Raw genomic sequence first — 26,193 nt, forward strand, 5'->3', positions numbered from 1 at the left:
AGTCACTGTTGGATATATCTGGACTCCACAGCCATATGTCACATGTGACTTCTCTTGACCATCTGATTGGTAGCTTCATTTGAGAATTTGTTTATGTTAAGTTTTCCAAATGAGTAAGAACCTTTGAAAAAAGAAATGCATATTCCATGCTCAATTCAGATAGTCAGACGTGCTGGTGCGATGTTGGAGGCTCCGGATTGATGACCATGTTTTCATGTGTTTGTAATCCTCCGTGAGAGAAGCAAATGAAGCCTTTACTATGAGTAGTCACATATTTTAAAAACAAATTGCTCAATTAGGCTAATGTTCTTGGCAACTATGACTAAATGTCCCTGGTTGGTTAAATATTCTAACCTCTTTTTTATCTACTTTTTAATTTCAATGCAGCTAAATACACTAAGGGACGATCATTTATACGGCCCTCAGGAACAGAGGATGTCATACGTGTATACGCTGAGGCATCCACACAAGAAGCAGCAGACAGCCTGGCAAAGTCGGTGGCAGTGCATGCGGAACGCTTTCTAGGCTTTGGCAGCTCCTAATTATCTCTTTCTTGCCTAACTCGTTCCATAATGAGATCCATCACTTCCAATCTGTCCTGGACCTTAGCCTCATAAGTTATGGAGTCATGGGAAACAGATTATTCTAGAGTTGGTTGTTTCAATTGATCTCTCTTTATGTTTTCTTACACTGTGTTAAGTTCCGGTTACTTTGGACTATGGTGTTTGACTATGCTAACAAAGGAGTTTGTCATTTTATTCAATATATTCCCATATTTTGATTGCAGCCCAAAGAGCACGAGTTATGATGTGAAAGAATGACTTATACTTTGCGTTTTAGAGTTGTTTTTATTTATTTTTTGGCAGAGGTTCATAAAGCAGAAGACACAGATGTTGTCCAGAGAAATTTAAGGGGTTGAAACAGGGTTTTGCTAAATGTCAGGAATATTATGTTGTGGATGGTATTGGTCACAATTTTCCATCTTTCAAGGTTGGCATTGTTCACACTCAAAACGCATGGAGATTGGAAACTGAATAACATAGTGATTTCCGAAGCCCAAACTGCTGTTGTTTGCAGGCCAGACAGGGATTTGGATGCAGAAGTTCCTGGATGAGGAATCCCAGCTTTTTGTTGTAGTTAAAAACACAAGCTCAGCCTCAAAACACTACCTATTTCTGACTGGCCATGAAATCTTCTATTGGTTGACAGTACACTCTAGAGATCTGTAGGCGTTATTTTCATGGCTGGCTACCATTGTGCACTAAACTGTTGCCATTGTGTGCTCTTCTTGTTTCTCCAACCATGGCGTGTGGGGTATTTTAAACAGCAGTTATCCCCATACTTTGTGAAGATATAATGCCAAGTAATTATGCCCTTGTTCAATTTCACACCACCTCAAATGGGTCTGTTCTTTTTTTTTCTTCTTTTGGATATTCATGTATCGTGATGGTCTTATCACAACCTTCCAGGCATTATTCATTGTTTGTTATTTGTTCTCAAATCTTGCAATGTTTGCAAAAGTTATGAGCACGAGTCAACTTTTGTAGCTGTATAAGTCGTCACCCAATGTCATGGTTTTGAACTCTTAAAATGCCAGTGGCAAAGTTTAAATCTAGAAACTTCTACATTAGCAAAACTGGAACTTGGAATTATTTTGCTGCAGAAGTAGTGACTAGTTGACAGACTTGCAATAGAACCGAAAGTTAAATGTCGAAAGTCATGGCTTAGCAATATGGTTTCTTAAAAACGAAAAATATGCAATTCAAAACAGTGATTTTGTTTTGGGTTGTTTTTTGGCTTAGCAATATGGTTTCCCCTGCTGGATGAGGTAAGCTTGCTTTTAAGTTCGACTGAAAAAATGAAGAATGACCTATCATGATTGATATTCTTAGAGAGTGGATTAACAACCTAATTCAGACCACATAAAGGAGTGGATCCCTGTTCCATTGAAGAGTTGAAGTTTCATAATTCTGCTACTATGTTTGCAGCACTACCTAACAAAATGCAAAAGGCATAGCCAGTGCACGAGGCTCTCGCCACTGCGGGGTTTGGGGAGGATCATAATGTGTTTCTAGAGACTCAAACCCGTGACCACTTGGTCACTATAGAGCAACCTAACTGTTGCACCAAGGTCCACCTAAAAAAATGCAAACTCACCACAAATATGCCATTCTCATTATAAAGTTAAAAAAAAAAACCCCTGCCACCACCAGACCAGAATCCACAAAACTGAATGATCTGTTAGTAAAAAGTATTAGAGCAATAAGAAAACAGTCCTTGGGCATGAGAAAAGGAAACCAAACGTCTGCCATGTGCATAGAATAGGAAGCTAGGAGCAGTAGCAGAAAACCCAGTGTATGGCAGCAGTGTCAAAAAATATTATAATAAAATGAAGAACGAAGCTTAAAACATACTACTAGTGAGTAAATCAGTGGGCGTTACAAGGCAAAAATCTTTTAATTGTTGGAAATGGTAGGGGCCGCGCGAACGCGTACCCCCGCTACCACAAATTATGACGTACACTCTCCCACTTGGGGAGATGTTAAGCAGGCACCCCTCCCAAGTGCAATGGAAGTCACCAACCCAGGCAATAGGCGTTCTTGATCACCCATAGACCCCGTCCAGGTAAGTATGTTCTAAAGCTCTTGCTTCCCCTCATTTCTACACTTCTCTTCCTTGTCTTCTTTAGTAGCGGACCGATGTGGGACTAAAAAGACAAGTCTCTTCTTTATCCATTGATATCAATCGTTGTTCTTATATCAAAACACCCACAATAAGACAAAGTTGGAATGGTTTCAGATTAAACAATTCTGTCTGCTACATTGTCGATTTTGTACTCATGGAAGTTAGTTTCAAATGAGGTTTGGAAACGGATTTGAAATTGCAAGACAACATCAAACGAACAAAGATTCTTGTGGCAAGCATGTGCATCTGGACTTGCTACAGGTTCTGCGCTTCTTCGTAGGAGTTTTCTTGTAGATTCTTCATGTAATTGATGTGGAAGACAAGAATCAATCTCTCATATACTTTTGGATTGCCCCTTTACACGGGCTGTTTGGTTTGGTTGTGCTTTGGGTCATATTACACCAAATGGATCTGATTGTTGTCTTTCAAAATGGATTCAAGGTAGGAGTTATTTTTCGCATCAAGAGAAAAAAAGTGAATCGTGATTTGATGACTCTCTGTTCTTTTATCTACTGGAGTCTTTGGTTAGCAAGAAACGACTTGGTTTTTGGTTGACGTATTTGGTACCCTTATGAGGTTATTCTTTCATCACGACAAGCATATCATGAATTTCTGAATGTGATTTCTAACTAAAATTCTGATGCTTCAACGAATCACCCTCTCAACGGTATCCACCAGCATTTCATGGTGCCCGCCACTTGCATATGTCTTCAACATAAATTGTGATGCGATTTGGATACCTAATTCCACTATAAGACTTGGTTTCATCATTCGTGATCATCTTGGGAGATGTAAATTTGATCTTAAGTAAGGTTGTAGAACAGCCTAAAGAGCCCAAAACATCCAAGGGGTATTAGTAGATAGAACATCTGTTTAACATCCTTTCTTCTAATTATCTCCAATCCAACAATTAAGGCTTCAATCTCAACATTGAAATTTGACTGGACATTGAATATTTGGAGAAGCACCAAATTAGAACTCCCTAAGAATTCCAAAAGATACTCCCAACACCACCTCTCCCTTGGATTACCAAGTGAACAACCATCAACATTTAATTTTATCCAATTATTCATTGACTTGCACAAAAAACTTTTAAAATCTGAAGAGTGCAGAAAACCAAGTTAATATCTATAAAAATGGATCTTTGAAGCATAGTTGGAAAACCAGGTTTTTAGACTCATCTTTTAGAAAAACTTGGTGATTCGGCCTTGTCTAACCCGGTCAAAACAAGTCACATCTCTTAATTTTTTAATATAATAAATATATCCAAGTCATACTTGGCACATTAGTCAAGTGCTCACTTGCTGAACTTTTTTTATTTTTTATTTTATAGATGAAAAAGAAAATTTCATTAAACTTAAGGGTTAAAATTTGTACAATCCATGCACAAGGGGGTAGGAGCGGCAGATTTAACACCAGATTTAAACCAAGAGACAACAAAGGGGTTAGCCAGTTCTTTAAAAAGGACGCCACTTGTTCGATCCAAAATTTTCAAAAAATAGGGCAAGACTTCATAAGGCCAGGGAGAAAGGGATGGAGTTGAAAGAAGTCCAGATAGCACCCTATTAGAACACCAAACTTCTTTCAGCTTCAAACCTCTCACGGCACAGACTCTAAACCATTGAGAATGGCAGTCAACTCAGATTCCAAAAAATGATTGTTTTTACATCTTCCACTAGTCCGAAAACGAAGTTTCCCATCAAAAAACCAAAAGCCCATCTAGGTTTACCTAGATCTTTGGAATTGAACCCTACGCATAACAAAACAAGAAAATCTAAAGTAGATAAATCAAAACTAGGATAAGAAGAAATGTAGTTAGTACAATCCGATTCAGAAGAAGAAAAAACATCCATTTTATAGAGGGGAGGGGAGGGGTAGGATAAGAAGAAATGTAATTAGTACAATCCGATTCAGAATAGAGGGGAGGGGAGGGGAGCCATTGGTTTCGCAGAATCTGACCAGGATTAGGACCAACATAATTAAATACAGAATTGTTTCGAACCTGCCAAAAATAATAACAGTAAACAATAAAAACTTCAGCAAATGACTTGACCCTCCCCAAAAGAGAACGGGTACGTATAATAAACGTCCTACGTATATTTAACCTTTCAGGAAAATGAAAGTCTTTATTGGACTACTCTTTTCAAACTAAATGTACATCGGCAAATGACTTGACCACATCAAATTTTAAACTTGTATTGGTGGGGTGCGCCAGGCCCCTGCAGTAGTGCAACGCATGGGCGACACTTGAGGACCCTGGCAGCAAGCTACCGTAGTGGGAACTCCCCCGATAAAAATTAATTTAATATCATGTGAGTCGATGACCCACGTATCAGATATTAAACTGATAAGAACAGATACTACACTTGATCTTAGCCAAAAGGCCGAGAAAGGTATGCTTCGATCATGCTCTCTGTTTTCGTTTTATAACACTCTTTTGCCATCTCTCTTTCAACTTTGGTCGATGTGGGACTAAAACAATAATATTCACTTAATTCGCATTTAAGCATTTTCTTGCAAATAAGTGCTATGAGCCTATGCCTCCCTTTGATGCCAAACCACAAGACATGGTTCTCTATGTTTTACTGTATCATTCACTTAGTCTGAATTCATCAGAGGCAATACTCCTTCACAGAATGGTTGGTGTTTCAAAGTTATTGATGGGCTGAGGCTCATTACTTGTCTTGTCTTGAATCATGGTCGGGTGGTCAAAAACTTGCGCACCATTGGAGCAAGTTCAACCAATGCAACCACTGTTTAAAACCATTTCCCGTAGACGAATGATGCACTCTCTATCAGTGCAAAGCATTAGCCAACAATACAAGGGGGAGAAAGGGACTACTCATCAAAGAACATGCTATTGACAATCCATTATTAATCTCTGAAACTCTGCATCTACCTTGTATCAGTAATAAAGGGAAAATAATGTAGACACTGTGTAATTGAATATCACACACTATCATCTTATTTCTCATTTTTTTTAATAGGTATCATCTTATTTCCCACTGGGTCCTCTCTCTGCATCTCAGACATTAAATCCATTAGTTGTTACAACCCCACTGTCACTACACCCTCTCTCTCCCCCGCTGCATTGTCTCCCCTCTCCCCATTTCTCTCTCTCTCTCTCTCCCGGTTTCTCTCCCCTGCCCAAACCCCTCCGGCGGCCTCCCTATCTCTCCATTCCCTGGGTAGCCATACCCACTCCACCCACCATTGTTGCATCTCCCCTGCCCTCTGCCCCTCCCCCTGCAGCCACAAGTGCTAGTGTGTAGATTCCACCCCCTCCCCCACATAAATATATATTTTTTATGGTTCCATTTTTTTAACATATACAAAAGGAAGACGAAATACAACGAAAGAGGGAGGACAAAAAGACTACGAAATCACTGATGCTCAATCTGGTGGTATTTTAAAGGGGATTCTAGTTATCACTTATAGGATTCCTATTCAATATCACTGCAGTTCCTTTTCAGGCGGTTGTAGGACGGACAACCACCTAGTAGGGTAGGGTGGGTGGTATCTCACACACTCACACACACACACACACACAAGTAACCTGAATAAGTCAAGAAATTTTAATTTCACTTCTAGTGGATATGGCTTCGTGACTACATTGCTGTAATAATTCTTCTTGGAAAGGTGAAAGCGTGGAACTACCATATTTGTAATATGATATGTTGTCAACCCCCTTTCTTGGGGAGATTCAACCCATGAATGTTTTTATAATTTGTTTAATTATCTCATGAAAAATTTCTTTCTCATTGCAAGAATTGCCAACTTTTCTTTGGGCTCTAGCAGTCTCTAGGTAAACACGACTTGAAAAGGAAAAGTTTCATGTTCTTTTACCTGGAAAACAGAGCCTTGATCTTCTTGTAAAACCTTTAAGATGTTCTGTCTAGACCCCAGATTAATAGAAGAACAGTAAAATTGCTTTGCATTCTGGAACAGTAACTTTCCATTCTGGGTTTTTCCCCTTTGAAAGAGCCCAAGAACTGAATTATAAGAAAGATGCAACTGTGATTGATGAAACAATCTTCAAGCCCAAGCAGGCAATGGTTTCTCGTGGTGGCACTCAGTGTTTGAACGCTTTCTTTCCTGGGACTATCAATTGCCAATCTTCTAGCGAGATACTAATACAACCGAGGGAGAAATAGTAAATGGATGGTGTTGCTTGTCCAAACTGCAGCTTTTCGAATCATGCTGCCACTGCACTTTCTTTCCTTGTTCCTTCCTTCCACCACCACCTTGCTCTCTGCTAACATATGCACACCCCATGTACTTCTCACTTGGCCTACTTGTAGCTGGTGATGATGTGATGTACCCCTATGGCCTCTGTGCCTTCCTGTCCCTGCTTATTCCATTACTTGTGGATTTAAATGGCTTTTAAAGCCATTATTTTCTTTACCATTTTTCACTGAATTAACTGCTCTGGCACATTGATTTTAGTTTTCTACTTATCATCTTTCCTATTTAGCAATGCATATGGATTCTGCAGAAGAACCAACAGAAATTCCTATGGCACCTGAAAGAGAAATGAAGGGAAGGGGAGTGAAATCAAAAAACGATAAAAAAGAAAACTTTTGTGGCCATTACAGGAAATGATTGTTTAACTAAAAGACTGCGCCAATTATGGAAATTACAATTTACTATTTTTGATTCCTATGCAACCTGGGTGCATCAGCAACCTACTCTGTTGAGACTTCAACAATCAAAAGTTTGGCAATGGTTTCATTGCAGTTAATTACCATTTAATCAATATTTATAGAGCCTCTTATATGAGAGCTTGGATATACTGTGATAGCCTTATTACGACCCTTCAATATTTCTTCATTGTTTATTTATTCTCAAATCTTGCAATGTTTGTGTAAGTTGTGACAATGAGTCGCAGCTTTTATAGTTGCATAAGTTGTTATTCATTGACATGGTTTAACTTTTAAAAGGCCACTGTTGCAGATTATTAATCTAAAACTTTTACAGTAGCAAAACTGGATTTTGGATTTTTATTTTATTTTTTGTAGTGCCAGCTTTGTATAGAACCAAGAGTTGAATTAACAATTTGCTTTTATGCCAAACTTGTGGCTTAGTATCTTGGTTTCCTAAGAACAAAAATTAGGCAACTTAAACCATGATTTTCATTTTTTTGGGTGGAAAGGAAACTTCATTAAAAACAGATCAAAGAAAAACATCACCACTTCACATGCACCCATCAACCATAAAGGGAACCTCTATTGCCAAAAGAAACTACCAGTAAATCTAAAGGCATAAGCAGCCAGATACCAAAGTTTTTGCTCACAAATAAAATCTTACACAAAGCATAATAGCCTAAATTACCAATGACTTGGAATTATGATTCTCTCAATGTCCTTCGATGAAAAAAAAACAGATATTACATTGCCTTTCAGTGCCATCTATAGACCAAAGCAATTACATGGTTGGAGCAACACTGTAAATGTAGGGCTTGAAGGACCCTTTTTTCAGGTATCGGGGTCTTGAAGGTCATGTTCTGGTTTTTAGAGTCTTGACCATCACCACAACCAACAAAAAAGGTGTGGTATTCTGTTGTACTAAAGATTTTGCAACGGATACCCTAACCTCCTAGGATAGTCCCATACACAGGATCAGTGGTAGGAGATGAGGACAGTTAACTTGCTCTTGTCCCTATCTTTGTATTTCTCCAACATCCTCACTCTGCAACTGCTCCAATCTCTTGGGCTCTCTCCTTCATCAAAAGCCGTCTCCTTCCACCAAGATTGCAGGTTTTTAGCTACTCGGAATTTATCTGGTGCAGCTTGCTTGTTGTTGGATAATACTCTCGCACCCACAAGAATGACTAGAAAATGCTCAAATAGTAAACACAAACTATAACATGGAAAATGATGATCAAGGACCAGAATCAGCACCCCTGACATTCCTATCATTAGGTTATAAATGAAAGACAACAAAGAAGTGGCTCCAAGGAGATTTGAACTCATTACCTCTTAATTATTAGGTGTTGGTCTTTGCCAACTGAGGTACCCCCTTGGGGTTAAAAGGTTGCACCAGCCTGGAATCCCAATATAGGAGGTGCTCAAGCTACAAACTGTAACAATGGCGAATGATGACCAAGGACTAGAACTAGCAATCCCAACTATCTTATCACTGGACTAGGAATGACGAATATCAAAAAGGACTTCAAGAAAAATGTTTAGAATGGAGAAACAAAAATACAAACTAGTCCGTGAGGATCATGGAATTTCTGAACCCTGAGGATGAGGGCAAAGAAAGGTTGAATATCAGAAACATTGTAGCAGCTAATGAGAGAGAAAAGAAAGAAATAGAAAGCCTAGAAACATAGAAGAGGTAGCTCAAATCGCCAAGAATCCCTGCTGGACAAGGTACGCTTGCTGTTAAGTCGATTCAAAAAATAAAAACTGAAACAGTCATGATTGCTATTCTCGGAAAGTAGATCAATAACCTAATTCAAACCACAGAGTGGATCCCTCTATTCCATTGAAGAAATAGAGTGTTCATAAATCTGCTAATATGTTTACAGCACTACCTACTGAAATGCAAACTTGCCACAAATGTGCCATTCTCATTACAAAGTTAAAAAAGGTCCCCTCCCACCACCAGACCAGAATACACAGCTGAATGGTCTGTTGAAGGAGCAAAGAGGAGTATAGCAAAAGGAAATAGTCCCTGGGCATGAGAAAAGGAAACCAAACATCTTGCATGTGCATAGAATAGGAGGCCAGGGAGGGAGTGGTAACAGAAAATCCAGTGTATGACAGGAGTGTAAAAATATAAATAAAACCGTATGCCTCCAAGAGAAATCACAGAAGAAAGGAAAGGAAGATTGAGACACGGAAGACAACAGTTATGAATGGCTAGAATAATGAAGAGAATGGTAGAAAAAATGAAAAGAATACGGGAGCGGGAACAGGAATAGCATGGGACAAAGGTTAAATGGAAAAGCTCAAGCAAGATTAACACAGAGGAGACAGTTGGGTAACCAGAAGAACATTTGGGTTTCGGCATTCAAGGTTACAGGGGAAAAGTTGAGGCCCAGGCATCATAGAATAATACCCGGAAGAATAAAGCTTTCTCAGATAAGAGAATTCATGATGGCAGCTCTGACTGGAAACAAGAGGACTCAATAGTAAGGTCCTAGCCTTCTTAATGTCACCTCAGATTCTTTTTGTCTATGATAAAATTGGCACAGAAAGATTTATTGTCACTTCATCCCAAATGATAACCAAGTTAAATTTATGAACCCTTCAATAACTTGTTTAGGTCCTGGTGAATACCAAGTGTTTTTTTTCCCTAATTCAGGTAGTTTTCCTTTCAGTCAATGTAAGACCATATGACCACCAGATAGAAGTATGGAGTACGGAGTTACTGGCTTTGCAATGAAGAAACTATATAGATCTATTATCTTAATGGATCCATTTTGTATCATATCTATCATCTTAAAGCTATTGAAGCATGGAAATACAAACATTTGGAGAAATAAATCCAATTACAGATAATAAATCAAAGAATCACATTCTGTTACTTGAATTTGAGATCAATCATTAATGTAAAATCAATTTTATTACAAAATTCTCAAGAAAAAAAGTACAACATGATTCTCCTCAAGATTTAACATGAAAAAGAAGCAGGACAGTTCTACCCAGACACTATTTCCTCTTCTGCGACTTGAAAGAACACTATCAATGAACTTGAAATCATAATCCAAGCCCATAACTATTCTACAACCGCAAAAGAAAGAGAGCAGAAAAGCAAAATATATTTGATCTGTGAGAAAATGATCATTAATACCATGGAGATACTGTATGCATTAGCTTTTGAGATACAAAAATCCCTTTTCAACTGCAAGCTTCTGCTATCAACTCCCATCGTCTCTATCCAACTGGGTGCTTCAATATATACTTACTCAGCAGCTCAAAGTTATCATCAGTCCACTAATTTTCTTCTTTACCCAAGTCGATTCGTAAATTAAGAGATCCGGCAATAGATACTGTGAGAGTATCGGATGATAATGGGACACCATAGAGAAGGAGAAAGAACAAAACAGCTTTCAGTTAGAAATGGTAGGGGCCGCGCGAACGCGTACCCCCGCTACCACAAATTATGACGTACACTCTCCCACTTGGGGAGATGTTAGGCGGGCACCCCTCCCAAGTGCAATGGAGGTCACCAACCTAGGCAATGGGCCTTCTTGATAACCCATAGACCCCGTCCAGGTAAGTATGTTTGAAGGCAGTTATTTCCCCTTATTTGTATACTTCTCTTCCTTGTCTTCTTTAGTAGTGGTCCGATGTGGGACTAAAATACATTTCTCCTCCTTATCTCCTTAGTAGCTAAGCGATAGGCCACGGATTTGGCTTGTCTGCTGCCTGACTTTGAATGGTCATCGTGCTGCGCATAATCCTGAGCCAATCACGTGACTATCTGCATATCTAATAGTTGCAAACCATTAATTTCAAAATTATCCAAACACCCCCTTTGATTGGACATTAAATATTTGGAGACACCTAATTAGAACACTCTAAAAATTCCAAAAGATACTTCCACCATCAATTCTCCCTGGGTTATCAAATGAACAACTATCAACATTTAATTTTATTCAATTATTCATTGACTTGCACAAAAAAACTTCTAAAATTTACGGAGCAATAGGAGGTTTTAGATCAATTCTAGGAACCATTGTATTAATTAAAAAAAAAAAAACCACATCTTTAATATATACAAAAATGGATCGTTGAAGTTGAGGTTTGACTTGTTAAATCTTTTAAAATTTCTTTTATCTTAAATATGATAGGAGACCATAATAAGACATGTCTACCATATGACTATGGTATCTAAAAACTTTAAGGGGGAATATTCTTAGTGTCACAGCGCAGTCTACGCCCAGACAGATGGGCAGCCTATAGAGGGGGACAGGGTGGTCAGCCCCCATGTGCCTGGGCGCAGGTTGCGCTGTGGCACAAAAAACAGTATCCCAAACTTTAATTTAGATTTCCATTATAACATAAAGTCACGAAAAAGAAAAAAAAATTAAACCCAAGATAAGCCAAACAATGAGCAAAATCAGGACCACAACTCATGTGAAAATGATAACTGTAAAAGAGATGATCAAAAGACTCGGGCGATAAAAAGAGCAAGAGAAGCTAAGCAAGCTCCTCTCTTGGTAATAACATAATCCATTGGTAATCTTCCACGAACAAAACACAAAACATGTATGGACAGTTTAGACTCAAAAGAGAAAGAAGTAGTCGAATCACAAGGGAGAAAAGAAAAAACCGATCTGCAAGTGTGTTCTTCTCTTTTTGTGATGATTGCTTACCTTTTACATATATTTATTGACTGTGAATGAAATAGGACTGTACCTTGTTTAAACAACTAGGTAAACCAAGGAAAATACGGATTGAATCCATCATTAAAGCGCTGATTGGTAACCCTCCAAGGAAGTGGTTTTCGTATTTTATGGTCCATTTCATTGCTTCCAGTAAGTGAATCAGACAGTTACCACTGATCTTGGAACAAGATTTTTGGAGCATTTGGAATTATTTCCATCACCTAAGGTAGATAACAGAGAGAATTCTTTAATTAAGTATTGGTGGGGTGCGCCAGGCCCGTGCAGTAGTGCAACGCATAGGCGACGCTTGAGAACCCCGATAGCAAGCTACCGTAGTGGGAACTCCCCCGAGAAAAATTAATTTAATATCATGTGGATCAATGACCCACGTATCAGATATTAAACTGATAAGAACAGATACTACACTTGATCTTAGCCAAAAGGCCGAGAAAGGTATGCATTGTACATTGTCTCTGTTTTTGTTTTATAGCTCTCTTTTGCCATCTCTCTTTCCACTTTGGTCGATGTGGGACTAAAACAACAATATCCACTTATTCCTATTTAAGCATTCTCTTGCAAATGAGTGTTATGCATCCTATGCCGCCGTCTGATGCCAAACCTCAAAACAAGCTTTGTTATCTATGTTTTTACAGTATCAGTCACCAGTCTGAATTCGTCAAGCAACACTTTTCCTCAAATAATGGTTGTGTTGCGAAGTTATTGATGGGCTGAGGCTCATTACATGTCTTCTCTTGGATCATGGTTAGGTGGGTCAAAACCGTGTGGATGGTTGGAGGTAGCAAGCAAGTCCTCAACACTTTCTTTTTTTTTTTTTTCTTTCAGGTTGGGGGGTCTCCCGAAAAGATGAACAGGAACAAGCTGAAGCAAGGCGCAAGAAAAAGAGTTGACACTCAACTCACCTCCCTTCTTCCACAATTTGGTGAAGTGCTAATTATCAACTAAGTAACCTGAATAAGTCAAGAAGTTTCCCTACCTTTTCTTTGTTTTTTCGTTTTTTTGTTTTTCGTTTTTTTGTGTGTGTGTGTGTGTGGGGGGGGGGGGTTCAACCCATCAATGTTTTCATTAATTTTTAATGATCTCATGAGGAATTTCTTTTCCCTTGCAAGCAATTGCCATCTTGTCCTTGGGCTCTGGTTGTCTCTAGTTAAATAACACTTACAAAGAAAAAGTTTCATATTCCTTTACCCGAAAAACAGAGCCTTGATCTTCTTGTAAACCGTTAAGATGTTTGTCTAGACCCCATACTACTAGAATAAGAGTAAATTCGCTTTGCATTCTCGAACAATAACTTTCCATTCTGGTTTTTTTCCCCTTTGAAAGAGGCCAAGAGCTGAACTATATGAAAGATGCAACTGTGGTTGATGAAACAATATTCAAGCTCAAGTAGGCAATTGTTTCTCTAGGTGGCAATCTGTGTTTGTACGCTTTCTTTCTTGGGATTCTCAGTCATTCAATTGCCATGCTTCTAGTGAGATACATGGTGAAAGGAAACATCAGTAGGGATAAGCATAGAGGTTAAATGGAAATGTTCAAGAAGCAAGATTAGCACAGCGGAGTCAGTTGAGAAACCATAAGAACAGTTGGGTTCTTGGCATATACAAGGAGCTTACAGGGGAGAAGTTGAGGCCCAGGCATGGTGGAGGGCATACCCCGGAAGTAAAGCTCAGATAAGAGAATTCATGATGGCAGCTCTTGACTGGAAACAAGAACTACTAAATAGCAACCAAATATACTTTTAGAATGTTATTCAATAATTCACACATGCATTCAAATGTCTTTTAAATTACAATGTTGCAACCTCGCAAACAGATATGGCATCTGAGCTATTCCCTTTTCAATATGAAGACAAGAGATGAACATTGATCTTGGATATGAAATTCTAGCATACACAGTGGAATCCACATAGATACCATACATAGATAAGTATAGTCTAGAAATCAGATTCTTTTTGTTTTTTTTTTTTTTTTGACAAATTGGCACAGAGATTTATTGACACTTCTTCTCTAATGGTCAAGGTTAAATTTATGAACCATTTCAATAATTTGTTTAGGTCAAGATTAATACCAAGTGTTTTTCCCTACTTCAGGAAGTTGTTCCTTTTCAGTCAAGTAAGAACATAGGACCACCAGATAGAAGCATGGAGCATAGAGTTGTTGTCATTGCAATGAAAAAACTGTAAAGGTTCTTTAGTGAACCCATTTTTTGTCATATCTATTCTCTTAAAGCATCAAGAACAAACATTTGGAGAAAGAAATCCAACAGAATAAATCGAAGAATCACATTCTGTTGTTTGAATTTGAGATCAATCAGTAAATGAAAACCAGTTTTATTACAAAATTGTCATGAAAAAGTATAATATGTTTCTCTTCAAGAATTGTCATGAAAAAGAAGACAGTTCTACCCGACACTATGCCCTCTTCTGAGACTTGCAAGAACACTGTCAATGAACTTGAAATCATAATCCAGGCCCATAAGTATTCTTCAACAAATTCAAAAGGAAGAGAAGAAAAGCAGAATCCCTAACAAAAAATTACTCAGTGAGATAATGATACAACAATCACCTAACTGTGAGCGAATTCCAAATTTTTCTTCAGGCCGCTGCAATCTTCTCCGATCTCATGGCAACATCTGTTTGGAAAATGCCTTCAGAGCATTAAGAAGAGCAAAATCTTCACCAAAGCTCCAATTTGAACCACTGCTGTTTTATATATTAACCTCAACATTATCTGTTAACCCAACTGACGATTCTGCATTCATAGCCGCTGAAATCTTCTCCCATCTCATGGGGCATCTGTTTGGAAAATGCCTTCAGAGCATTCAGAAGAGCAAAACCTTCACCAAGGGTCCTATTTGAACCACTACTGTTTTATTTATTAACCTCAACATTATCCATTAACCCAACTGACGATTCTACATTCACAGCTTCGAACCGCTTGTCCAACAGTAGGTTGCTGGAAAAACTTGGAGAACGAATCCTTTCCCCAACCTGGTTTCTTCTTCGACAGTCCTAGGATAGACCCATACACAGGATCGGTGGTTGGAGATGAGCATCATTGATAACTTGCTCTTGCCCCCATCTTTTTATTTCTCCAACATCCTCACTCTGCCACTGCTCCAATCTCCAGCGCTTTCTCCCTCATTGAAGGCGTTCTCCTTCCACCAAGATTGCAGGTTTTTAGCTACTCGGAATTTATTTGATGCAGCTTGCTTGTTGTTGGATAATAGTCTCGCACCAACAAAAATGACCAGAAAGGACTCAAATAGTAAACACAGACTATAACATAGAAAATGACAATCAAGGACTAGAATCAACACCCCTGACACTCCAATCATCAAGTTATATACGATAAATAACAAAGAAGTGGTTCAAATAAAGCTCTGTGGGATGGTGAATAGTCGAAGGAACTTGTTAGTGAGGATCATGAAATTTTTGAGCACCTGATGATGATTAATAAAAAAAAGACTCAATATCAAACACATAATGTGGAACACCTAATGAAAGACAGAAGAGAAGTTGGGTTGTGGAGAGGGGGGAGGGAAAAGTCTAGAAGGATAGAGGATGTGGCTCAAGCTACAAACTGTAACATGGCGAATGATGACCAGGGACTAGGACTAGCAATCCCAACTGTCTTATCACCGAACTAGGAATGACAAATATCAAGAAGGGCTTCAAGAAAAATGTTTAGACTGGAGAAACAAAAATTCAAACTAGTCAGTGAGGATCATGGAATTTCTGAACCCTGAGGATGATGACAAAGAAAGGTTGAATATCAGAATCATTGTAGCAGCTAATGCAAGATAGAAAAGAAAGAAAATGGAAAGCCTAGAAGCACAGAAGAGGTAGCTCCAATTGCCAAGAATCCCCTGCTGGACAAGGTAAGCTTACTTTTAAGTCGACTCAAAAAATGAAGAACTGAAGAGTTATTATTGCTATTCTTGGAAAGTAGATCAATAACCTAGTTCAAACCACATAGAGTGGATCCATCTATTCCTTTGAAAAAGTTGAGTGTTCATAATTCTGCTAATATGTTTGCATCACTACCTACCAAAATGCAAACTGGCCACAAATGTGCCATTCCCATTACAAAATAAAAAAATAAAAAAAAAGGCCCCCTTCCACCACCAGACCAAAATTTTTAAAACTGAATGATCTGTTATAGGAGCAAAGAGGATTATAGCAAAAAGGAAATAGTCCTTGGACATGAGAAAAGGAAACCAAACATCTGACATGTGCATAGAATAGGAGGCCAGGGAGGGAGTGGTAGCAGAAAACCCAGTGTATGGCAGCAGTGTAAAAACAACAAAAACAAATAAAACTGTTTGCCTGCAAGAGAAATCACAGAAGAAAAGGAAAGGAAGTTTGAGGTAGGGAAGACAACAGTCATGAATGGCTAGAATAACGAAGAATGCGGTAGGAACCAATGAAAAGGATATGGGAGTGGGAACAGGAGCAACATGGTGACAGGGCACATCAGTATGGAAAAGGGACAAAGAGGTTAACTGGAAATGCTTAAGCAAGATTAGCACAGAGGAGACAGTTGGGAAACCAGAAGAACATTTGGGTTCTCGACATACAAGGAGCTTACAGGGAAAAAGTTGAGGCCCAGGCACCATGGAGGGAATACCCGGAAGAATAAAGCTTTCTCAGATAAGAGAATTCATGATGGCAGCTCTTGACTGGAAACAAGAGGACTCAATAGCAAGGCCCTAGCCTTTGTAAAAAAAAACCATCCATTAGCTATACAACCAAATTTGCTTTTAGAATGCTATTCAGTAACTCCCACATGCATTCAAATCTCTTAAATTACAATGTTGGAACCCAACAAACAGATATGGCATCTGAGCTATTCCCTCTTCAATAATGATGACAAGAAATGAACATTGATCTTGGACCCGAAATTCCAGCACACATAGAGGAACCCAACACGACGCCATTCACATATAAGTAGGGTCTAGAAATCAGATTCTTTGTTTTTTGATAAATTGGCAATAATTTGTTTACCTACTTCAGGAAGTAATGGAATATAGAGTGGTTGACATTGTAATGAAGAAACTGTATACTCAGTGACATCAAAACCTAAATCTGGGCAAATTCCCAATTTTTCTTCAGGCCACTGCAATTTTCTCCCATCTCCATCTGCAGATCTTTAGGAAGAGCAAAATCTTCACCAAAGCCCCAATTCGAACTGCTGTCTTTGGTTGGTGCGGAGAAGAACAAATCCCCACAAACCCCCCTCCTCAACCTGGTTTCTTCTTTGACAGTTAACTTCACCACCATAATCACCAAAAAATACGCAGGGAAAAGTTTTATTATGTTAGAATTTGTAGAGGCCTCGCGAACGCGTATCCCACTACCACAAATTATGATGTACGTCTCCCACTTGGGGAGATGTTAGGCGGGAATGGTTATCCTCTGCTGTCCGGGTAGTCCCCTCAGGTAAGTATGTTTTAAAGTTTTTGCTTGCCCTGATTTATGCACTTCTCTCCCTTTATCTCCGTCGGTAATTGATCGATGTGGGACTAAATAATTAAGACATCATATTTTTGTTGGTTGCAGTTGCATATAAGATCTCTGGCCAGCTTCTTGCATTGTTATTTATTATTACTATTATTTTGATAGTTAGGCCTCAGGGAGAGAATTGAATTATGACCTCTTATTTTGCACTGTTATTTGTTCTATCTTGGGCTATGTTATCATTGATGAGGGAACCAATGCATAGTGATTCGGATAGAGTTTATCATGTGTAACCATACATGTTATTCAGGTAATCTAGTTTAACATGATTTTTTTTTTTTTGGGGCTAAAGCATCAGCAGAGATAAAATGTTTAAAAAACATAAGAAAAAATATTATTTGATTAACATCTAGGCATACTCAAACGGAGATGACCCTCTCCAGACCTTGTAGTAGCGGGAGCCTTTTTATACATTACTCACCTTCGGCATTGCCACCAGCAAGAAAATCCATGGCAGCATAGAAATCAGAGGACAAGAAGTTAAAAAAACAAAGCTGAAAATACTTTTACTGATCATGTCCCATGTGACCTCAAAGCCTACAAAATCCAGATGATTATCAATCTAAAAAGTAATGTAAATCTTGCAGCTTTCTTGGCTAGCAAATTGATGTGTACAGATATTGGTGGAGAGAAATTAGAGGAAAAAAATTATAAAATAGAGGATAGAAATAGAGTTGCGAAGTTGTTGATGGGCAGAGGCTCATTACTTGTCTTCTCTTGGATCATGATTCATGAAACCATGCTGACACTGGGAACAAGTCCAACCAATGCGCAACCACTGTCTTAAACCATTTCCCATAGAAGAATGATGCGGTCTCTATCGGTACCCTTTTGGATGGATGTAAGCATTAGGCAACAACAGAAGGGGAGAAAAAGACTACTCATCAAAGACAATTGACAGCCCAATTTTAATCTCTGAAATTCTGCATCTAACCTTGTATCAACTGTTGTACTGCTCTTTATCAACTGGTTAATATCATACTGTCAAGTTGATTACCAATAAAGCAGTCTCCTCAATGATTCACTAACTACTCTTTGGATTACAGAGAGAGTGCTAGGACTGAAACTGTCTATGATGTGCTAAGTGAAAACACACATGGGTACTGCAAGGTGAAGAAACTTATGGTGGGAGCTTTTGGTCTATCCAACACAAACAAGTTCTATTGATGAATCCTAATTTATGACTGTAGAACTTACAGAACAGAAGGAATGTTCGTCATATGCCCACAGAGCAACTTAAGTACTCATCTCTAAATATACAGAAGAACCTCTGCTATGGCCCTGACAATACACAAATACAACAAAACTCCTTGATCTTAACTGTGGTTGTTGAGAAGAAATAAAACCATGGTAAGCCACAGACAGTTATATTAGAATGCACATGCCTTACAGGACGAAAAACCAGATTATGTAAGAAGTTTATAGAAGATGGCTTTCTGTAATTTCTTTCTTCTCAAAATACTGGAACTCTTCATTGACATTGATGAGATTCGCGCTCTAGCTGATTGTAGATCGACCACCATTGTGTGTTCATCACAAGGAAGTATCAACAGCCTACCATGTCATGAAGACATGAACATTATAGAAGATGGTTTGCTGTGATTTCTTGCTGCTCAAAATACTGCATGTCCACTTAACCCACAATGATGAGATTCAAATAATATCTCAGGCTGAACTTGATGTTGTCATATGTTAATGTCAGTTCATAGGGGCTTTCAGCGACATTTTGATTGTATTGATTCTGTTAGTAAAAGCAAATGCATACACTGGTGGGCTATCTGATCATTCTTCATGGGCAACTTGTGCCAAATAATGTGCAGACCTGACCATGTATGTGATCCAAATGATTTGATCTGGTGAACTTTGTTTCAATAGGTCTAGCCACTTTATCTGAACATGTAAGTTGGGCACATCAAATGACAGTTTCACCCACTGCCCCTCTTCCATGTACAATTCTATTAGGTTTCAGATCTTGTCTAATCTCAGTGTTTATCTCAAGCTCCAAAATTTTAATCTTTATTCTACACATGTATTAGGTTTCAGATCATGGAATTTCTGAACCCTGAGGATGATGGCAAAGAAAAATTAAATATCAGAATCATTGTAGCAGCTAATGCAAGATAGAAAAGAAAGAAAATGGAAAGCCTAGAAGCACAGAAGAGGTAGTTCAGTTCAAGTTCAAATTGCCTGGAATCCCCTCCTGGACAAGGTGAGCTTGGTTTTTATTCGACTCAAAAAATGAATAACTGACCAGTCATGATTGCTATTCTTGGAAACTAGATCAATAACCTAATTCAAACCACATAGAGTGGATGATCCTCTATTCCATTGAAGAAGTTGAGTGTTCATAATTCTGCTACTATGTTTCCAGTACCAGCCAACAAATGCAAACTTGGCACAAATGTGCCATTCCCATTACAAAGTTTAAAAAAAAAAATAAAGGCCCCCTTCCAACGCCAGACCATAATACACAGTTGAATAATCTGTTGTAGGAGCAAAGAGGATTATAGCAAAAAGGAAATAGTCCTTGGACATGAGAAGAGGAAACCAAACAAAAAAGGAAAGGAAAAGGAAAAGAAGTTTTAGGAAGGGAAGACAATAGCAATGAATGGCTAGAATAATGAAGAACGTGGTAGAACAAATGAAAAAGATATAGGAGTACGAACAAGACCAACTTTGAATCTTCTCCCATCTCATGGAACATATAAAAAGCCTAAAAAGAGAAAAATCTTCGATTGAAACTCCTCTCCAGTCTATGCCTTACAGGGAAAGCTTGGGCTATCAATTTCCATTGTTTCTCAAATGGGTTCTGTAACAAGGGAGAAAGGTTTTACCCAAACATAACATAAGGCAGAAACGTTTAATTGTTAGAATTGGTAGGGGCCGCGCGAACGCGTACCCCCTCTATCACAAATTATGACGTACACTCTCCCACTTGGGGAGATGTTAGGCGGGCACCCCTCCCAAGTGCAATGGAAGTCACCAACCTAGGCAATGGGCCTTCTTGAACACCCATAGACCCCGTCCAGGTAAGTATGTTTTAATGCTCTTGCTTCCCCTTATTTCAACACTTCTCTTCCTTATCTACTTCAGTAATGGATCGATGTGGGACTAAAAAGACAGGACACGTCTCTGCTGCGATATCTTTTGTGTCTGTGGTCTGTCTTCTTCCAATAAAACTAGAATATAATTGAAAATTTGAAAGTGTGTTCTTTTCTTGTAATGACTGTTTACAGAAAATGGGTTGCTTCGGTCTTTGCTTTAGACACATTGGTAGTAGGAGCTTCAAATTGCAAATGATGCACTTCTTAACTTTTCTTCAGCGTATAGTGTTTTTCTTTTTTAATGAGAATTCAGCCTGTAGCATTTTACAGCTTATATCTAACAAGTATTGATTTGCCAATGAAATAAGGCCTTGTTTAAACAATTAGGTTCTTCTCCTCCGCTTCCAGTTACTTAAACCAAGGATTTTAAACTTAGAATCGAGAAATCAGGTTGAAGCACGGTACTAATCGATTTTAATAAACATTGGATTAGAATCAATCCATAAAACCCGTGAACAAAGTGCGCAAGCATGTGGTGGGTGGAAGTCCATTGCTACCACGAGGTCTTGGGTTCAAGCCTCCTGGTTCACACTTCCCCTCCATCATAGTATAAGATAGAGTAAGACCAATCAAAAAAATAATCCATAAAACCTTAGAATTGGCCCCTCAAATCTGAAAGTCTACCAATTCAGTCCCAAAAACTGAGCCCATCCAGGCCCGGCCTGATTATCTAAATGGGCGGCCACAATGCGGGCTTCAAGCTTGGCTAAGCCAAATTAGACCCAACCGAGACCAACCGGTTGATAGATCTGGCTCCATCACCAGGGAGTCCCCAGGGACACATCCAACAGCTGGGTTTTCGCACGCACATAACAATGCACCACACATGCTGACTCGATGCACGCCGGGATTTGTGCATGTCAACCCAGCGTTGGATGTGTCCCTGGGCACTCCCTGGAGAGGAGCCAAATCCCCGATTGATACCCTTACTACTATTTTTTTCGATAATAGAAGGGAATCTATATATTAAGTTGCAGGAGAAATATGTACATCATTGTCCATAATTACAAAATCCTCCTTAGTGGTTATGGCATAACCCAATAGAATTCAGGAAGTACAAAATATTAGGATGCAAAAAGAGAGGTTGTCCTCAGCTTGGCCCAATAGACCTCGAGGCTAGCTGTAGATTTATCCCCTTTCCTCATTCTCTTTAATTTTCTTCCTAGATACATTGGGGCTTTAGTCAGATGTTCCAGTGGCATCCTAGACATAGTGAGTCCGGAGTCTGTGATACTATGGGATAAAGGCTAATGATGAATTAATCCAACATGGTTCCAAATAAAGCTAAATGAGAGAGCCTAGTGCATTGGGTCCGACTATGGAATAAAGGCTAATAATGAATTAACCCAACATGGTTCCCAATAAAGCTAAACGTGAGACCCTAGTGCACTGGGTACAACCTTTAAAAGATGAATAGGGACCCAGGGAGCTGTGTCGTAATCTTCAACAAAGATGGGATGATATACCAATGGCCAAGGTGACTGGATGGTGAGGGAAGGAGATTCACCACAACAGATTTATTGAATTTTCATGTTGAGTTATGAAGAACTATCCATCAATTTGACAATGCTACTGCCTTGAAATCCAATGAGATGAGGGGCACCGTATGTATATAAAAAGACAACCCTGCTACTTATTACACAGTTTTAGTAGGCAACTTCAACAAGGATGGCATAAGACCAATCCGAAAGTATTTGATTTGGCAATCACAAAATCTTATAAACTATTATTGGTGAGGTGCGCCAGGCCCGTGCAGTAGTGCAACGCATTGGCAACGCTTGAGAACCCCAGTAGCAACCTACTGTAGTGGGAACTCCCCCGTGAAAAATTAATTTAATATCATGTGGGTCGATGACCCACGTATCAGATATTAAACTGATAAGAACAGATACTACACTTGATCTTAGCCAAAAGGCCGAGAAAGGTATGCTTTGAACATGTTCTCTGTTTTCATTTTATAACACTCTTTTGCCATCTCTCTTTCAACTTTGGTCGATGTGGGACTAAAACAACACTATTCACTTGTTCCTATGCTTCTCGTTGCCCAACCATAAAAATATGGTTTGTTCTCTGTGTTTCACTTATAATCTGAATTCATCAAACAACAATCCCTCTGATTCCAAAACCCTTTTTAGTCTTATGGCAATGGCAGGTTATTTTCTCTGGTTCCACCGTAATCAAGTCATGTTCCAGAACAAAAAAGCCTGATCTGATTGGAATCTTGTGTAATAGTAATCGCTGGATTTTAGTTTTTAAAGCAGGTGTTGATACACCCTTATTTCCTTCTATTCCAGAAATTGCTATGCTTTCCTTGAACTATATTGATGACCCAACTCAGGATTCCCAGTGTTGTATGTGCCTAGGGACTTCCAACCCTTGCAATGATGTGGCTGGATGGGTGTGTTTTTATAAATCCCCAGTTTACTTACTTGTGCTGCATTTGTTTCTGGATATACAAGGAACAAGCACTCATGGTGGGGTTGCCTTAATCAAACAACTATTTAAAACCGTACAAATCCATGGACTTGCATTATTTTAGGGGTTCCCATATATATGATAAAGGCCCATTAGTGATGTTTCATACTGTCACGATTTGCACATTAGCCACCATGTGAGAGTCCATGAGACAAGAGCAAACATCCCTCACTGGTCAAGTTTCAGATTCTTTTTGGTTTTTTTTACAAATTGGCACAGAGATTTATTGACACTTCTTCCCTAATGATCAAGGTTAAATTTATGATCCACTTCAATAATTTATTTAGGTCAAGATTAATACCAAGTGTTTTTCCCTGCTTCAGGAAGTTGTTCATTTTCAGTCGTCAAGTAAGAACTTATGACCACCAGATAGAAGCATGGAGTATAGAGTTGTTGCCATTGCAATGAAGAAACTGTAAATGTTCTTTAGCGAATCCATTTTTTGTCATATCTATCCTCTTAAAGCATCAAGTACAAACATTTGGAGAAAGAAATCCAATAGATAATAAATCGAAGAATCACATTCTGTTGTTTGAATTTGGGATCAATCATTAAATGCAAAACCAGTTTTATTACAAAATTCTTAAGAAAAAGTATATAATATGTTTCTCTTCAAGAATTGACATGAAAAAGAAGACAATTCTACCTGACATTATCCTCTTCTGAGACTTGTAAGGACACTGTCAATGAACTCGAAATCATAATCCAGGCCCATAAGTATTCTACAACAAATTCAAAAGGAAGAGAAGAAAAGCAGAATCCCTAACAAAAAATTACTCAGTGAGATAATGATACAACAATCACCTAATTGTGAGCGAATTCCAAATTTTTCTTCAGGCCGCTGCAATCTTCTCCCATCTCATGGGAACATCTGTTTGGAAAATGCCTTCAAAGCATTAAGAAGGGTAAAATCTTCACCAAAGCTCCAATTTGAACCACTGCTGTTTTATACATTAACCTCAACATTATCTGTTAACCCAACTGACGATTCTGCATTCACAGCCGCTGAAATCTTCTCCCATCTCATAGGAACATCTGTTTGGAAAATGCCTTCAGAGCATTAAGAAGAGCAAAAACTTCACCAAAGCTCCAATTTGAACCATTGCTGTTTTATTTATTAACCTCAACATTATCCGTTAACCCAACTGATGATTCTGCATTCACAGCTTCCAACCGCTTGTCCAACTGTAGGTTGCTATAAAAACTTGGAGAACGAATAACCTCCCCCCAACCTGGTTTCTTCTTCGACAGTCCTAGGATAGTCCCATACACAGGAACGGTGGTTGGAGATGAGCACCATTGATAACTTGCTCTTGCCCCCGTCTTTGTATTTCTCCAACATCCTCACTCTGTCACTGCTCCAATCTCCAGCGCTTTCTCCCTCATTGAAGGCCTTCTCCTTCCACCAAGATTGCAGGTTTTTATCTACTCGGAATTTATCTGGTGCAGCTTGCTTGTTGTTGGATAATAGTTTCGCAGCCACAAAAATGACCAGAAAGGTCTCAAATAGTAAACACAGACCATAACATGGAAAATGGCGACCAAGGACTAGAATCAACACCCCTGACACTCCTATCATCAGGTTATATATGATAAATAGCAAAGAAGTGGTTCAAATAAAGCTGTGGGATGGTGAATAGTCAAAGGACCTTGTTAGTGAGGATCATGAAATTTTTGAACACCTGATGATGATTTTTACAAAAAAAAAAACTCAATATCAGACACATAATGTGGAACACCTAATGAAAGACAGAAGAGAAGTTGGGTTGTGGAGAGGGGGGAGGGAAAAGTCCAGAAGGATAGAGGAGGTGGCTCAAGCTACAAACTGTAACAATGGCAAATGATGACCAGGGACTAGGACTAGCAATCCCAACTGTCTTATCACTGAACTAGGAATGACAAATATCAAGAAGGGCTTCAAGAAAAATGTTTAGAATGGAGAAACAAAATTACAAACTAGTCAGTGAGGATCATGGAATTTCTGAACCCTGAGGATGATGGCAAAGAAAGGTTGAATATCAGAATCATTGCAGCAGCTAATGCAAGATAGAAAAGAAAGAAAATGGAAAGCCTAGAAGCACAGAGAAGGTAGCTCAAATTGCCAAGAATCCCCTGCTGGACAAGGTAAGCTTGCTTTTAAGTCCACTCAAAAAATGAAGAACTGAACAGTCATTATTGAATTCTTGGAAAATAGATCAATAACCCAATTCAAACCACATACAGTGGTTCCCTCTATTCCGTTGAAGAAGTTGAGTGTTCATAATTCTGCTACTATATTTGCAGCACTACTTAACAAATTGCAAACTTGCCACAAATGTGCCATTCTCATTACAAAGTTAAAAAAAAAGCCTCCTTCCACCACCATACCAGAATTTTTAAAACTGAATGATCTGCTGCCAGAGCAAAGAAGTTATATAGCCTTGGGCATGAGAAAAGGAAACCAAACATCTCACATGTGCATAGAAAAGAAGGCCAGGGAGGGAGTGGTAACAGCAGTGTACAAAACAAAAACAATTAAAACCACTTGCTTGCAAGAGAAATCACAGAACAAAGGAAAGGAAGTTTGAGGAAGGGAAGACAACAGTCATGAATGCTAGAATAACGAAGAGAGTGGTAGGAACCAATGAAAAGGATATGGGAGTGGGAATAGGAGCAACATGGTGATCAGTATGGAAAAGGGACAAAGAGGTTAACTGGAAATGCTCAAGCAAGATTAGCACTGAGGAGACAATAGGGGAACCAGAAAAACATTTGGGTTCTTAGCATACAAGGAGCTTACAGGGAAAAAGTTGAGGCCCAGGCATCATGGAGGGAATACCCAGAAGAATAAAGCTTTCTCAGATAAGAGAATTCATGATGGCAGCTCTTGACTGGAAACAAGAGGACTCAATAGCAAGGTCCTAGCCTTCATAAAAAAAACCATCCATTAGCTATACAACCAAATTTCCTTTAAGAATGCTATTCAGTTATTCACACATGCATCCAAATCTCTTAAATTACAATGTTGGAACCCAACAAACAGATATGGCATCTGAGCTATTCCCTCTTCAATA

The 26,193-nt window shown here is 38.8% G+C and overlaps 1 protein-coding gene, 6 non-coding genes and 1 pseudogene across 9 annotated transcripts in view; 1 reads left to right on the top strand and 7 right to left on the bottom strand.

Moving 5' to 3' along the window:
- Positions 1–26,193, top strand: part of LOC122664002 (phosphoacetylglucosamine mutase) — a 52,626-nt gene that overhangs the window by 5,611 nt on the left and 20,822 nt on the right. The window contains exons 9-10 of one of the 3 annotated variants that reach the window (XR_006333260.1): positions 388–595; positions 12,215–12,228. The exons of 1 other annotated variant lie outside the window; for it this stretch is intronic. Coding sequence is in view for 1 of the 2 variants with exons in the window: in XM_043859674.1 (XP_043715609.1) it covers positions 388–542 (155 nt within the window). In the remaining variant the exon portion in view is untranslated. Of the gene's footprint in view, positions 1–387; positions 665–12,214; positions 12,229–26,193 lie in introns of those variants that run through there. One more of the 3 variants, XM_043859674.1, reaches the window with a different exon arrangement.
- Positions 2,473–2,633, bottom strand: LOC122666471. Its single transcript, XR_006333656.1, has one exon. It is a non-coding gene; the product is annotated as a U1 spliceosomal RNA (small nuclear RNA).
- Positions 4,887–5,082, bottom strand: LOC122666484. The gene has a single exon (XR_006333667.1). It is a non-coding gene; the product is annotated as a U2 spliceosomal RNA (small nuclear RNA).
- Positions 10,758–10,918, bottom strand: LOC122666466. The gene has a single exon (XR_006333651.1). It is a non-coding gene; the product is annotated as a U1 spliceosomal RNA (small nuclear RNA).
- Positions 12,287–12,482, bottom strand: LOC122666487. The gene has a single exon (XR_006333671.1). It is a non-coding gene; the product is annotated as a U2 spliceosomal RNA (small nuclear RNA).
- LOC122666477 lies at positions 17,371–17,491 on the bottom strand (annotated as a pseudogene).
- Positions 20,438–20,598, bottom strand: LOC122666469. The gene has a single exon (XR_006333654.1). It is a non-coding gene; the product is annotated as a U1 spliceosomal RNA (small nuclear RNA).
- On the bottom strand, positions 22,398–22,593 carry LOC122666488. Its single transcript, XR_006333672.1, has one exon. It is a non-coding gene; the product is annotated as a U2 spliceosomal RNA (small nuclear RNA).

Source organism: Telopea speciosissima, chromosome 6 (assembly GCF_018873765.1).
Source record: "Telopea speciosissima isolate NSW1024214 ecotype Mountain lineage chromosome 6, Tspe_v1, whole genome shotgun sequence".
Classification (NCBI taxonomy): Eukaryota; Viridiplantae; Streptophyta; class Magnoliopsida; order Proteales; family Proteaceae; genus Telopea; species Telopea speciosissima.